The sequence below is a fragment of the Capra hircus genome, chromosome 8 (genome assembly GCF_001704415.2).
Source record: "Capra hircus breed San Clemente chromosome 8, ASM170441v1, whole genome shotgun sequence".
Lineage (NCBI taxonomy): Eukaryota > Metazoa > Chordata > Mammalia > Artiodactyla > Bovidae > Capra > Capra hircus.
In genome coordinates, this window is record NC_030815.1 from 110,614,176 (window position 1) to 110,629,987 (window position 15,812).

A 15,812-nucleotide genomic window follows, 5' to 3' on the forward strand; every position below is an offset into this window, starting at 1 on the left:
CTTTCCAAACACAGACAGCTACTATTAATTTTTAAAGTAGGAAAAACATCAAATGTTTTTAAATAAGAAGTGTTTTTTCAAACTAGGAAATAGCACCTGGATCCAGGAATAAATTTTATCATCATGGTGATAACGATGGTGATGGTGGTGATGGTGGTGGTGATGGTGGTGGTGATGGTGGTGGTGGTGATGATAGTGGTGATGGTGATGGTGGTGATGGTGGTGGTGGTGATCATGGGGATCGTGGTGATGGTGTTGGTGGTGGTGATGGTGGTGATGGTGGAGGTGATGGTGGTGGTGATGGTGGTGATGGCGGTGGTGATGGTGGAGGTGATGGTGATGGTGGTGGTGATGGTGGAGGTGATGGTGGTGGTGATGGTGGTGATGGTGGTGGTGATGGTGGTGATGGTGGAGGTGATGGTGATGGTGGTGGTGGTGATGGGGAGGTGATGGTGATGGTGGTGGTGGTGGTGGTGGTGGTGGTGGTGACGGTGGTGGTGATGGTGGTGGTGATGATAGTGGTGATGATAGTGGTGATGGTGGTGGTGGTGATGGTGGTGGTGGTGATGGTGGTGATGGTGGTGATCATGGTGATCGTGGTGATGGTGGTGGTGGTGGTGACGGTGGTGGTGATGGTGGTGGTGGTGATGGTGGTGATGGTGGTGATCATGGTGGTGGTGCTGTTGGTGATGGTGATGGTGGTGATGGTGGTGGTGATGATGGTGATGGTGGTGATGGTGGTGATGGTGGTGATCATGGTGGTGGTGGTGATGGTGGTGGTGGTGATCATGGTGATCGTGGTGATGGTGGTGGTGGTGGTGGTGATGGTGATGGTGGTGGTGGTGATGGTGGTGGTGATGGTGGTGATGGTGGTGATCATGGTGGTGGTGATGTTGGTGATGGTGATGGTGGTGATGGTGGTGGTGATGATGGTGATGGTGGTGATGGTGGTGATGGTGGTGATCATGGTGGTGGTGATGGTGGTGGTGGTGATCATGGTGATCGTGGTGATGGTGGTGGTGGTGGTGATGGTGATGGTGGTGGTGGTGATGGTGGTGGTGGTGATGGTGATGGTGGTGATGGTGGTGGTGGTGGTGATGGTGATGGTGGTGATGGTGGTGATAGCGGTGGTGATAGCGGTGGTGATGGTGGTGATGGTGGTGGTGGTGACGGTGGTGGTGACGGTGGTGGTGATGGCGGTGGTGATGGTGGTGGTGATGGCGGTGGTGATGGTGGTGATGGTGGTGATGGTGACGGTGGTGGTGATGGTGACGGTGGTGGTGGTGGTGGTGATGGTGATGGTGGTAACGGTCGTGGTGGTGGTGATGATGGTGATGGTGAGGAAAGGTCAAAACACCTTTCTCTCTTGAACACTGAGAACTCTGAAAAACCATCTTAACTATTTTCTGTTTGGTTTTAAGTTACAAGGTCTCCATGCGAACATGGTGGAAAAGGCCCTGCATTTGGATGGTTTTGCGTCCATCCAGTGGAGTTTCTAGGAATAACTGATTTATGATAGGAAAAAACAGTCTGGAAAAGGAAGTGAGAACCACTGGAGACTTGTGTCAGGACAAAAAAATACATATACATCTAGGGAAATATGTCTTTGCTGGGAAGGACCCGTAAGCCAGTAATGTTCCCTCAGGTTTCTATCCATTCTTCAGAAAGAGATGTCTTTCACGAAATTTAGAAATACTGTTTTTTGTTATTTCAAAACAGCTCTCAGATGAATAAAAGACACAGCGGAAAGATCCTGGCTGGGTGAGTGGCTCCCTTGCAGAAGGCTAAGGAAAAGTATCCTGGAGAAATGATGGATGGGTTTTCAAGGGTGAGTGAAGGAGCAGCTTCGCTAACCAGCAGGTCGCATTTGCTCATGATACCCTGGGCTGTCTCCATCGGGGGCTCCACTGGTTCCACAGGGGCTTCCCTGTGTCCAGGGCCCCAGCGCTTGGCTGGTCAGCAGGGGCAGGAAGGACAACCAGCTGGAAAGTGGAGCCTCGGCTACTCAAGGCTGGGACCAACCCGAGCTGGGGCCTCTCTGATGGGGAGGCAGGACCTGTAAAATCACTGGAACTCCTTCCATCGGGAGCAGGACCAGGAGAGAAGGGAGGTGCATCAGCTTCTTCTCCGGCATCTGGCTGCTGCAGAACTCACCCTCAATAGCCTCCACTCCGGATACCCCAGCTCCCGGTTCAGCTGCTACTGCTAAGTCGCCTCAGTCGTGTCCGACTCTGTGCGACCCCATAGACGGCCTCCCACCAGGCTCCCCCGTCCCTGGGATTCTCCAGGCAAGAACACTGGAGTGAGTTGCCATTTCCTTCTCCAATGCATGAAAGTGAAAAGTGAAAGTGAAGTTGCTCAGTCGCGTCCAACTCCTAGCGACCCCATGGACTGCAGCCCACCAGGCTCCTCCACACATGGGATTTTCCAGGCAAGAGGACTGGAGTGGGTGCCATTGCCTTCTCCGCCCAGTTCAGCAGGGAGGCTCAAAACTACCTTCCTTGCTCAAACATTGGAAACTCTGAAAGCCATCATAACTATTTTCTGTTTGTTTTTTAAGTTTCACTGGGAACAGAACTTCCACATTTCCGATCACCATCCAGCAGCAGCAATGACTAGACTGCAAAATAAATGAAAAAAACGGAGACTAAATTGCGCGTTCCTGCCCCCACGTGACCCGGGAACTGCAGTGGGGCAACGGCATAGCTTCTCCAAAATCAAGGTTCTTGAGAGAACACGTGGCACCTGCAAGGTGGAATCGAACAGAAGGTTCTGGGAAGACAGAAGAGACGTCAGGGTGAGCAGGGGGAGGACGAGGAGAAAGGCAGAGCAGGGAGGCTACCGTCTTTAAGGGGCTTGGGCCCCTGCACCCACTGGACTCACTTTATTTGTCGGGATGTGCGATGGAACGTCTGCCACCTGGAAGGCACGCTCATGCCACAGTGCACCACCGGTTTGATCTGCAAGGAGACAAAGGAAGCTCAGAACCCAGGTCAAGCTAACAAATGCTTGTTGAACACCGATATGACCCACAGCATCAGCCCAAAATCTAAGCAAAGGTGGGGCAGCCCCACCAACAGAACAAACCCCAGAGGGGACCAGGGAAGCTGTGCTCCATGCTGGCGGAGTCTGGGAGCAGCAGCGGCTGAACCCGGCACGCCCTGCAGCCGGTGCTCCACCAGAGAGGACACCACGATGAGAAGCCCTCATGGCACAGCTGGAGAAAAGCCAGCGAGCGACAAAGAGCCCAGCCAAAATGAAACAGATTTTTAAAATTATGTATACTCGTATACAGCTCTCTGCTTGACTGCATAAAATTATGGAAACAATGAACCGATTGCTTTTCTATGTGTTAATGATTCATTAACCCCAATATCACCTGCCTGATTCAGTGGCTCCAGCCATTAAATATATGATTCTGGACCTTTCCCCCTGTATTCCATACAATAATCTCCTAACAAGTGTCAGGCAAACATGCTTTTCTGTTGTCTGTTGGTGGTGACAGTTTCAAGACTTGTGTCAATCATCTGCCCCAAGAGGCAGGACCCAGTGGGCTTTAGAGCTCCTTATTGGAGGTGGTGGCTCAGACAGTAAAGAATCTGCCTGCCGTGCAGGAGACCTGGGTTCAATCCCTGGGTTGGGAGGAAGATCCCCTGGAGAAGGAAATGGCAATCCACTCCAGTATTCTGCCTGGAGAATCCCATGGACGGAGGAGCCTGGAGGGCTACAGTCCAAGGGGTTACAAAGAGTCAGACACGACTGAGTGACTAACCAAGGTCATTAAACCAGATCTGTGTCTGCGATGGAAGACACTCGAGGCGGCCAAAGCAGCGTGGATGCTTTGCTGATGCCTACTGTGCGCAAGGCACTGCTGCTGCTGCTGCTGCTGCTAAGTCGCGTCAGTCGTGTGCGACCCCATAGACGGCCTCCCTCCAGGCTCCCACCGTCCATGGGATTCTCCAGGCAAGAACACTGGAGTGGGTTGCCATTTCCTTCTCCAATGCATGAAAGCGAAAAAGTGAAAGGGAAGTCGCTCAGTCGTGTCCGACTCTTCGCGACCCCATGGACTGCAGCCCACCAGGCTCCTCTGTCCATGGGATTTTCCAGGCAAGAGTGCTGGAGTAGGGTGCCATCGCCTTCTCCACCAGGCGCTGCACTCGGACCTTTATAAGCGTTCGTGTCTGATCCTCAAAACAACCAGGTAACAAGAATCAGAGGTTATGCAATCTTTCCAAGAACACACAGCTATTAAGTGTCCTGGCCATAATATACCATCAAAAATATCTTATTATAGGTTTTAGCAAAATGGGCACTTGAACCTATGTTGATAGAGCACTTAGGAGCCTTTGTTGAGTCATCCATGACTCCAGGACTTTTTCCAGCTCTTTATCACCGTGTGAGCTTGCTCAGTTTGTCTCGCTTCCCTAAGCCTGTTTGTCTGTCTGCGTATGCAATGCAGATCAGGGCAGTGCGTGTACCGTAAGTCAGACAGAAAAAGATGAAAATTTCATGATATATTTATAAGTCAAATCTGAAAAAAATACAAGTGAATCTATATACAGAACAGAAACAGACTCACAGACATAACAAGCAAACTTATGGTTACCAACAGAGAAAGTGGGGGATAAATGAGGAGATGGGGATTAACCAGTGCAAGCGGCTGCACGTACAGTAGATAAGCAACAAGGATTTACCACGTAACACAGGGAGCAATATCCATTCCTTATAATAATCTACAATGAAATATAGCCTTAAAATATGCATGACCAAATCGCTTTTTCAATCACACTTGAAACTAACACATTATTGTATTTCAAATACAAATACAAACAAAAATATATATATTAGGCAAAAAAAAAGTTTAAAAAAAAGGAGTGCATTGACATAGGCCTGCTCGAGATACCAGTAACACAAAGTGAGTGAACGCATTGTCCAGTGCTCAGAAAGCACCTGAAGTTCAGAGCTAAGGGCCCAGGCCACAGCAGCGGATCTTACTTGTCTTGTTGCCCTGAAGTCCCTTCTCTCCGCGGCCCCATCCTGCTCCGACAACCCTCCGTGAACACCCTGACAGCCTTCTTCATGCCAAACATCAAACAAAAAGCCCCATGGGTGACCCATGGTCACGCTCCCCTGGAGGACGAACTTCAGCTCAGCTCAGCTCAGCTCAGCTCAGTTCAGTTCAGTTCAGTCGCTCAGTCATGTCCAACTCTTTGCAACCTCATGGACTGTAGCATGCCAGGCCTCCCTGTCCATCACCAACTCCCGGAGTTTACACAAACTCATGTCCATTGAGTCGGTGATGCCATCCAGCCATTTCATCCTCTGTTGTCCCCTTCTCCTTCCGCCTTCAATCTTTCCCAGCATCAGGGTCTTTTCCCTGAGTCAATTCTTCTGAGTCAATTCCCAGGAGTCAATTCTTCTCATCAGGTGGCCAAAGTATTGGAGTTTCAGCTTCAGCGTCAGTCCTTCCAAAGAATATTCAGGACTGATTTTCTTTAGGATGTACTGGTTGGATCTTTTTGCAGTCCAAGGGACTCTCAAGAGTTTTCTGCAACACCACAGTTAAAAAGCATCAATCTTCAGCACTCAGCTTTCTTTATAGTCCAATTCTCGCATTCATACATGACTACTGGAAAAACCATAGCCTTGACTAGACGGATCTTTGTTGGCAAAGTAATGTCTCTGCTTTTTAATATGCTGTCTAGGTTGGTCATAGCTTTTCTTCCAAGGAGTAAGCGTCTTTTAATTTCATGGCTGCAGTCACCATCTGCAATGATTCTGGACCCCAGAAAAATAAAGTCTGTCACTGTTTCCCCTTCTATTTGCCGTGAAGTGATGGGACCGGATGCCATGATCTGAGTTTTCTGAACATTGAGCTTTAAGCCAGCTTTCACTCTCCTCTTTCACTTTCCTGAAGAGGCTCTTTAGTTCTTCACTTTCTGCTGTAAGGATGGTGTCATCTGCATATCTGAGGACTTCGGCTGCCCGCTGACGAATGGACTTACCAGCTGGAACTGGGGCCCTGAATGACTCCAGATTTGCTGAGTCCGCAATCAGAGAAAGCATCAGAAAGCATGAAGTGGCTACTGACTCAGGCAGCCTGCTTGCTGGCCATCCCTGAAGTCTTTACTCAGAAGCGGGGCCTCAAGTAAAACAGACCCAGGGACAGCACCTGGTCCAAATTCTGCTGGGCTGCAGACTCCGCAAGGCCCTCGGCCACGGCTCCATGCATTTACTTAAGCCCTATTTGTGGAGGACGCACCACAGGAGGAACTGTGCTAAGTGACAGAGATGCAAGCGCGAGCATCACCCCTGCCTGGGAAGTGCTGGGCGCGTGGGGACCCAGGCCACTGAAGCGGCAGTCTGGCAACAAGGGGACCAGCACACGCAGCTCTGTGGTGAGGGCTCCGTGGGGGCCAGTGTGCACAGACGGGTGCACCCCCTCCTCACAGCGACACAAAGCAGGCTTCCTGGAGAAAGCGGCATCCAGGCTGAGAGCCAAACTACAGGAAGGAGCCAGTCCGTCGAGGGTGGGAAGAAATGTTGAATGAGGCTGGGGGAGCAGCATGTATGCAGCACCCTGGCTAGAGGACTCTGGACACACCCTCGTGGGTACAAGGTCTCTGGGAGACAGAAAGTGCTAGACGAGATCCTGGACTCAGAGGGAGGGGTGGTGAGAGGCGGGGCTGATAGAGAAAGCAAGGGCCAGGTCATGGTTAGCAGAGTAGACGCCACCCCCCGGGAGCAAGGAGGCAGGCCTGGAAGTGTCTGCACCAGGGAACCGAGGTGACCAAGCTGGAAAGGGAAGCGCAGCCTGCCGGACGGCCAGAGGAAGGCACGGGACTCCCAGGAGCAGCTCGGGGCGCCAGCAAGACTCGGAGGACTAACTGAACGGGCTTGAGGGGCGAGGGGAGGGATGGGGCCTGGGCAGCTGGGAGACGGGAAAACTAAGAACAGCGCCTAGGTCTCTGGTTTCAGGAACCGGGTGTACAACTCTGTTCTTCGAAAAAGGGAACACAGAATAACAACGGGGTTTGGAGGAAGATGTACAGCTCTGGAGGCCAAGCTCTGGAGCCCGCCAACTACAGTTCGTGAAGCCTGTGGGCCCCAGAGTGGGCACTGCACAGCAAGAGATGCCCTCGCCCCAACACTAGGGAGCAGCCCACCGGGCACAGCTGGCGAAAGCCCGCTCAGCCACGAAGGCCCCGCGGAGCCAAAACACACCAATGACAGTATTTTTAATGTTTATTTTAAAAGTCTTTTTAAAAATCGGACACCGACGACATTCTCATTAAATAAATGACATCATCATCGAAACTCAAGATCCCAAGAGCACTATTTGGAGTCTAATTTTCCTCGCGCCTCCATTGAATGAAATGCAATTCCAGACTCATCACACTGAAGCACACGTCATTTCTATGGTTATAGGAAATGTACTACTGTGATATTCTAATTAATTTTAAGCAAATTTTTTTGCTAAACTAAGATCTCTTAAGAAGCTTCTGCAATTTCCACACTAATTTAATATTTTGACCAGAATGTAAATTCTGTGAAAGAATACTCTACAAAAAGCTAGGCACTCCTATTCTGTGTTACTGTATCACAAAATAAGGCAGAGTAATTTAGTAAAACATATAAACCCTGAATATTTGGACTTGGCCAAAACTTACAGTATAGTATACTTAGTGTTTTTAACAGTTTGCACTGGTGTTCAAATTGGTAGACATTCATGGGTTTCAAATTCAGATAGGGTGAGCTATTCCAGCTTAAAGATATCATGAGTAATAATTTCAATGATTTCCTGAGTGCTTACAATAGGCCCATCACTGTCTCAATCCCCACAACACTCTAAGAGGTATTATTTCAGATCCACACCTATAGATCTAATCCTAGTATGATGTCATAAAGCATTCAACCACTTCTCTATTGACGGACATTCACGTGGTTCCCAGGTTTTTGAAATTACAAAAATAATAATAATCAATGCTGCCATAAACATGCTTAAGGCCCAGCATGTGCACTGAGTGAGCTGGCTGGAGTGGGCACAGGAGGGGAGCCCACGGCCTCGACTTCTGACCAGGTGTGGGGAGCTTTTGACACCACGTTCACTTGCAAAGCTACCTCATAGAGGCTGTGAAAACACTACAGTCCCACCAAGACAAGGATTTACACAGCAAACAGCAATACTCACGAGCCACTTTCAGGGGGTGATGTCTTCCACTGAAGGAGCGGGGGCCGGGGGTGACCGTCAAGCACCTCCAGGCCTCCCCACTGCACAGGACACGGCTCAGCCCGGCAGCACCCCAGGGCGGGGGTGGCATTCTCATGGGAATACCATCACATGTGCCCTGGAACCAACACGTGCTCTTAGAGACGTGCCAGAAGTCAACATTAAAGAGGCTAAAATTGTGCGCGTAACTCCTCCTCCTTACACACAATCATGACGGCTCTGTCGGGGGCCATCCCAGTGCCAGGTTACAATAATGGAAACGCAAAAAGATGGGAGGTCGGCTGACAGGGAGTGGGTTAGATAATTATGATAGACTCACATGATGGAACGTTTTGCAGCCGCTGAAACCCATCTTGCAGGAGATCCTTTACCAGGGCAAACTATCACGATACCTAACTAGTAAAAAGAACGCAGTGTGTGTTGGCGGACCGCATCTCTTTAAATACATACACACACACACATATTGTACATACACGTGTGTCTGTGAGGGTAGATAGCTAGGTATTTGCTACTTGTGCAGAGAAAGGCCGCTGGAAACAAACATGATGAAACACACACAGTGCTGATCTTTGGGAGGTGGGATCATGGGTGATTTTCGCTTTCCTCATTGAGCCTTTCTGCACGGCAATTTTGACATTTTTCTCAGCAAGAATGATTTTAAAATCAGATTTTTTTAAAAAATGAAAGAGTGCAAATTTCAAAAGAACAATAACAAAGCTCCTTGGGCAACCACAACCTTGGTGTGAGGGCCCTGGGAATCTAAGCCCAACTTGGAGAAGATGGGGCAGTACCCACCTTTCACACAGGCTTGTCCAAACGTCTCCCATCACAGCGTCCTCAGTCAGAAAACAGGGAGCTTTGATGAGATACTCTAGGAACTCTCCTTCCTGTCCTAAAATGCTAAATGTTGCCTGTAATCAAGTCTAATGTTTTTAAATCATTGCAGTGTACAATGGATAAACATAGACTCAAATTTGAACAGTTACCGTCGAGGGGTCCTCTTCAGAACTGGTGTTTAATCCTACTCCCTGCCGCCTGGAGAGGGAGAGGCAGGGACCTAGGGGTTAAAGATGACCATACACATTTCCTCTCTCTTTACTAAGGCAGCTCTGAAATTCGGTGACTGCCAATTGCTTTGGGGAAGGCAATGGCACCCCACTCCAGTACTCTTGCCTGGAAAATCCCATGGACGGGGGAGCCTGGTGGGCTGCCGTCTATGGGGTTGCACAGAGTCGGACACGACTGAGTGCTTTCACTTTCACTTTTCACTTTCATACACTGGAGAAGGAAATGGCAACCCACTTCAGTGTTCTTGCCTGGAGAATCCCAGGGACGGGGGAGCCTGGTAGGCTGCTGTCTATGGGGTCGCAGAGAGTTGGACACAACTGAGGTGACTTAGCAGCAGCAGCAGCAGCAGCCAATTGCTTTCTGGTCAGGAACTTTTCCTCCTGTCCCTGGCAAGAGACAGTCTAAGGTGGGCAAGTAATGCTAAACGTGTCTGCAGGCTGGTGCCTGGGGGCAAAGCGAGCACCGCTGGACTGTCCTTGACTGGAGCCCTGGCTGGGGTTCAAGGACATTTAGAGGACATGGAGGATGAGAACCGACACATTTAGTGCTGCGTGTATTTCATCATGTAATCTTCATGTTACACATTGTCTAACACATTCTCATCTCCTTTCCACAGAGGAGAGGACTTAATAGCAAAATTACCATGTGTAGAAGCAGATACTCTAAAAACAGCTCACCTTTGAAATACTCCCCAAAAGCCCATTCATAAGATAAAAAAGTAAGAATCATCTTGCATTCTAAAAAGCATCGGGCTATCTTGCTCAAAGTCGGTGATTTTTGTTGCTCATTAAAAAGGTGGATCTCTTTTAACTTACTCTTTTAAAATACGGTTTGTTTTTTTGTTTGCTAAGACCCAAGTGATGTGAATAGAGTGATGGATGGTTCCATCTTGTAGACCTTTCAAATGTCTTTCAAGCACAAAAATGTTGGGAACATAGAGCAAATCTTTAAATTCAAGATTATAATGAGCTCCAACATCGTGCGACTTGAAATAACTTCCTGACACCTGTCTTTCCAAATCCCCAAAACAAAAGAGGAGTTAAAAGGCTTAATGAATGACAGCACATTGCATCTCATTAACTGGATGGACGAACCCGCTCTCTGCCTAACAGCGGCCTTAGAACATTCTCGCCCACGTCCACCACCTTAGTGACTGAGGTGCTCGGACAAACAGAACAAGCTCGCCCAGTGACTTCTGGCTTCAAGAGCAGCCTGCCTCTGTAGGCACTCCCTACAAAAGGCTGTTTCTATGAAACTTCAATTACTCCATACTGACGTTTCCATTTTTACCAAGTCATCCACTTCATCCCATCTTTAGTAGCTGGCACTGAGCACTTACTTCCTTCAACTTCCTCATCTTTGCAGGTTTTCTGGGAACTATATTAATATAACTGCAAAAGAAGAAAGAAAAACCTAGTTAGAAGGTAGATATTTAGATTGAAAATTTGAGCCTCTTTGGAGGTGTCTCACCTTCAGCATCACAATATCCCACTGCATACCAACTTAAAACTAAAATCTAGAGCACCATACATGCCCACGTCAACATACGACAGCAATGTCATTGCAGGAAAAAGTCCACAGTTGGTGATGCCATCGTTGGCACCACTCGGGAAAACTGTCCTCAAGTGCCATTGCTTTCCCTCACACAACATGATTAATCACAGAGGAACCTTGGGAAGGACTCAAAGAGGAAAACTTTACAGGGTCACTCGGGGCTCGTCCAGGGTCCACTACCGGCCAAAGTCAGGGCGGAGACCCAGACGCCCCGCCCAGCTCCCTCACGCCTGCACTGTCCCGCATGTCTCACGGAATGTCGTCCTGGACCCCATCCTGCCAAAACCTGAACACTGGAAAGAGCCACAAGAATCAAACGTGTATGAGCCCCACAGGTACAACTGTTAACAACCTGAGGACTTTTGAAGAGTCTTCCATATGCCTCATAGATAGAACAGACGTTCTTAATGATAAAAAAAAGAATACATTAAAATGTATGTTAGTTAAGGCTTCCTTCTGATTTAAAAAAATCTTTATGTATTTGAGATTGTTTTTGACAATGATTTTAGCCAGTCAGAGAAAGACTGACTAAGAGTTGGTGGATGGAAGGAAAAGACATTTTTAAGCACTTACTATGCAGTCAGGAGTCACAAGCTCAGACGCCTATGGAGGCAAGTGAAAGGTGATGCTTGCAAAGGGTGGTGTTAGGGAATGGTGGGGTCTGCGGCTAGAGGAGTGAGTGTCCCTCTGAGATGGATGGGGTGCGTAACTCCTGGCAATGTTTTCCTATGGAAATGCAGGCAACTAAAAACTCAGTCCTTTTAAACAATAAAATCCTCTATTTTTAAATGGAAACCAAAATTTCATATTACATGAACACCTCCATTATAAAATGTCGCAGTCAGTTCAAACCTTTGAAAACTGTGAACTGAAGAGACTGCACATCTTCAACTCACCACCCTTGGCTTGTAGGTCCCTTCCACGCACACTTCTGCTTGTCTCCAAATAGGCATTTTAGGGCTGAATCCCCAAATTACATATTTGACGATGAACATTAATCCCCTAAATGACACAACTTATTATCATGAAATGGAAAACAAAAGGTAAAAATAAATATGGGAAAATTAAGGCATAAAAAGATTGAACAGCCACAGAATGCTATTTATTGTCTCCACATTGTCTGCTGAAGAGCATCGAGACAGAATGGAAAGAGGGGACAAGTGATTCCTCGGACAGCCAGCGTGCCTGGGCCATTAAGCCAGGCGCCTGGAGGAGGCTTCTGGAAGGACCTGGGTTTCCTTGGGGGTGTGGGGGGTTGGGGAGCAGGAGCCTGAAGCAGAGCCTAGATGCTCATGTGCAAGGCGACCCCCTGCTGCTTCTGGAGAACAAGAGCGAGGCAGAAGCCCACCACGAGGCCCACGCCAGGCACTTCAAAGTGCTGTGTCCACTGCGTCCTCACGACCCGCCCTGGAGCAGACATCAGAGAGCCCTGTTCCGATGAGGAGGCTGAGTCTCAGCGAGGCTGTTCAACCGGCTAAGTGCCACTACATGGGGAGAGCCAGGACCCTGTCCAGCCCAGGTCTCCCAGCCCGGAGACCACACTCCTCCTCCCCTGGCAGGCTGGCCTCTGCACACGCTCTTCCCCCCCCTCATCCCCTGTGAGTGCTCAGGAGCAAGTTGGGGTTAGGAGACTCACGGAGACCAGGGTGCCACGGAGCTGCCCGAGTTTAACAGCACGTTCACTTTTTATCTCAACGAAAAACTCCTAAGGGAAACAGGAAAAACTCCTACCATAATTCAGATTCTTTGGGGTCTCCCCAAACACACATGCATACACACACACACATACACACACACATGCATGCATTCACACATACGTATGCAGACACAGAGACATGCACACATACATGTGTGCACATACATGTGCCACATGCACACAGACATACACAAACATACACACGTATGCATGCATGCGTTCACACATACGTATGCAGACACACATACATGCACACAGAGACATAGACACATGCACACATATGTGTGCCACATGCACACAGACATACACACACACAATGCCGTGATCTACATTTTATTGTGAATACAACTTTCTCCACAAACCATTAATTCCAGGCTTTATGGGACATTTATCTTTTAGGTAATTATTAGCCTACAATATTTTGTTTTATAGAGAAAAAATTCTATTTCTCATCTCAAATTAATTTATTCCAGAAAGTGTAGGAAGTGTTTGAATGATGACTGGATTTGGGTAGATTTTACGCTGCTTGTCTTCTCAATGTACCGTTTCACAGCCGTTATTATGAGAAGACCTCCGGGGCGGTTCATATATCATCAGGTTGCACTTCAAAGTTCACCCCCTGGCGGCACAATTAGAAGCTTATTTGCTGGTGGAAATTAATTTTAGCCGCTCGACGGCTCGGTAAGTGCAGAATATACATTCCGACAAAGTGCTACACGGACACCGACGCAAATTAAGCCGAACAGTCTCACGGACACCGACGCAAATTAAGCCCGAACGGTCTCATGGACACCGACGCAAATTAAGCCCGAACAGTCTCACGGACACCGACGCAAATTAAGCCCGAACGGTCTCATGGACACCGACGCAAATTAAGCCCGAACGGTCTCACGGACACCAACGTAAATTAAGCCCAAACAGTCTCACGGATACCAACGTAAATTAAGCCCAAACAGTTTTCAGAGCTTTATTCACCAACGTCTGGGTTCCGATTTCATACGTCACTGATCTAAAGGGTAGTGAAGAAGCGAAATCCAAATGCCTCTCCGTGTCGAACTCTGCATGCAAACCCCTCCCATCCATTCGGTAGCAGTGATGGTACACCGATAATGCAAAATAACGGAGGGTCTCCACCACGTGGGAACCCCTCCTCCCCTTCCTGCTCAGTGAACTGGATCACCTTCCCTTCCCTACAGAACATAATCATCGGCCTTAAGAAATCCAGGAAGAGAAACACCTCAACGTCTTCCTCAATATTTCTGCCATGAATCTGAAACATTTTCAATAAGCCCTGAAAGTCTCTCCGCCAAATGAGAGGCCTCCTGCGTCTCCTGAATGAGCAGGTGGGTTCTTTACCACTGCACTACCTGGGACGCTTCAACCCAAATGCTACCTCTTAGCAACTATGATGTCTGTGATTTTTCTCCAAAAGCAACAGGATGTCAAGTCTGCCCATTTGCAGATGCCATTAAGAACTTGGATTGCAAGCCAGCTAACTCACAAAATACCTCTATCTGGATGGCCCTGAAAAACTCAAGACACTGACAATTTGGAGGGCCCTTTGTATAGGGAGCATCCCGGGCATTTGGGAGGAGAAAACGGAAATCCCCTCCGGAACATCTCACTTTTATCTCGGGCCTCAAAGGATCTCCTCAAAACACAAATTCCGTGGAAAAGGAGTCATTTGCACTCAAAACGTAAGTAAACTAACAAGGCTAGCAAGGACCACAAGAATAAACCAGACGAAATAAGAGAAGACAGAGGCAAGTTTCAAACACTGGGATTGCAGGTGCAGATCACAGGACAAGACCTCAACAAGAGGCACACCTGAAAAGTCACGCAGGACCGAGAGACCCAGGAGAATGAAATGGAAGCTCTGGGAAAGCCAGATAGCGTGTTTGGAAATGAAAAATTAGAGATTTAAAATTCAATGAACAGGTTTGATAGGATAGGACACAGAGGCAGAAAAATTAATCAGAAGATCTATGTGAAGAGAGTGCCTAGATTACAGCACAAAGTTGAGAGAGAGAGAGAGAGAGATGAGAAAGAGGAGGTCTGAGCCAATGAAACAGGCCCGCCCACACCCACTCGGATACCGGAAGCAGAGCTGGAAGACAAGGCAGGGAGCCGTCCGAAGAGGCTGGCTAAGAACTCCCCTGAGCCGGTGCTGCCGCCATCCTGGACGCGGGGAGAGCCAGGAAAGCCGCACGTACACACACCGCTTAGAGCACAGCACCCGGACTCAAGCGGCGCATCTCAAAAAGCTGAAAAGGATAAAACATCACTTTCCGGAAGCGAAAGATGATGGCTGATTTCTCATCAGCAAGCGCTGAGTCAGAAGACAGTGAAAAGTGCCTTCCATGGGCTGAAGGACACCGTCACCCATAGATTCACAACACACACACCAAGAAAAAGGGTGAGAAGACCTCGGCTCTGGGAACCGTGGACTAAGGAACCCTGATCAGCGTGTCCTCTTAAAAACAAGTGAAACTGGACAAACTGAAAAACACACCTCCGCAACATAACAAGATGGTGAGGGGTTAGCACAGTCCAGGAAAGAAAGGGAATAGAAAGACAAGAGCCCGATGTCTGGGGCCACTTTGGTTTAGGGGTGGTGGCTGCTGGGAGCAGAGAGGACGAACCAGACAAAGGCGCTGGCTCAGGGCCCGCCAGTCACGGGGTCGTCATGACCCACTCTCCTAGAGACCCCTGGGTGGTCCGAACCATCCCACACTCTGAAGCTGTGTTAAAGTGACTGTGACCTGGAATGACACTGTTCCAATTATTTCTGCAAATAAGTTTTTAAAGTAAAAATGTGCAGCACAGAGAGATAATGAGGCAGAGGGAGAGAGAAGACAGCCTAACAGAGACGTAGCTGTAACAAGAGCTCCCGTGGCTTCGGGCTGGACCACTCCTGCCCAGCAGACCCAGCAGCTAGATCTCCCGTGGATGCCTCACGACACGGATGAAGCTTCCTGCCATGGGCGTGAGCCTGCAAGCACCTGCCCCGGTCAGGCCTTCAGATGTGACTGCACCAGCGTCTTGATTGCAAACACACGAGAGTCTCTGAAGCAGGACCACTTGGTTAAGTTGCTCCGGACTTCCTGGTCAGAGGGACTGTGAGACAATAAACACTGTTTCCCACCAGTAAGCTTGCATGAATAGGGCACGCAGCAATAGATAACCCACATGCTCTCCGGGAGGAAGTCTCACCCACATGCACCAGGAGATGGGTGGGGGAATGTGCAAAATACTGTGCTGCCT

The 15,812-nt window shown here is 48.8% G+C and overlaps 1 protein-coding gene across 1 annotated transcript in view; it reads right to left on the minus strand.

Annotated features, from left to right (window-relative positions):
• DCDC2C (doublecortin domain containing 2C) overlaps window positions 1-15,812 on the minus strand; it is a 44,527-nt gene that overhangs the window by 26,234 nt on the left and 2,481 nt on the right. Inside the window, exons 2-3 of the mRNA XM_018052787.1 lie at window positions 10,638-10,689; window positions 2,884-2,960 (exon numbers count right to left, since the gene is read on the minus strand). Of these exons, the coding sequence (XP_017908276.1) occupies window positions 2,884-2,960; window positions 10,638-10,689 (129 nt within the window). The remainder of the gene's footprint in view (window positions 1-2,883; window positions 2,961-10,637; window positions 10,690-15,812) is intronic.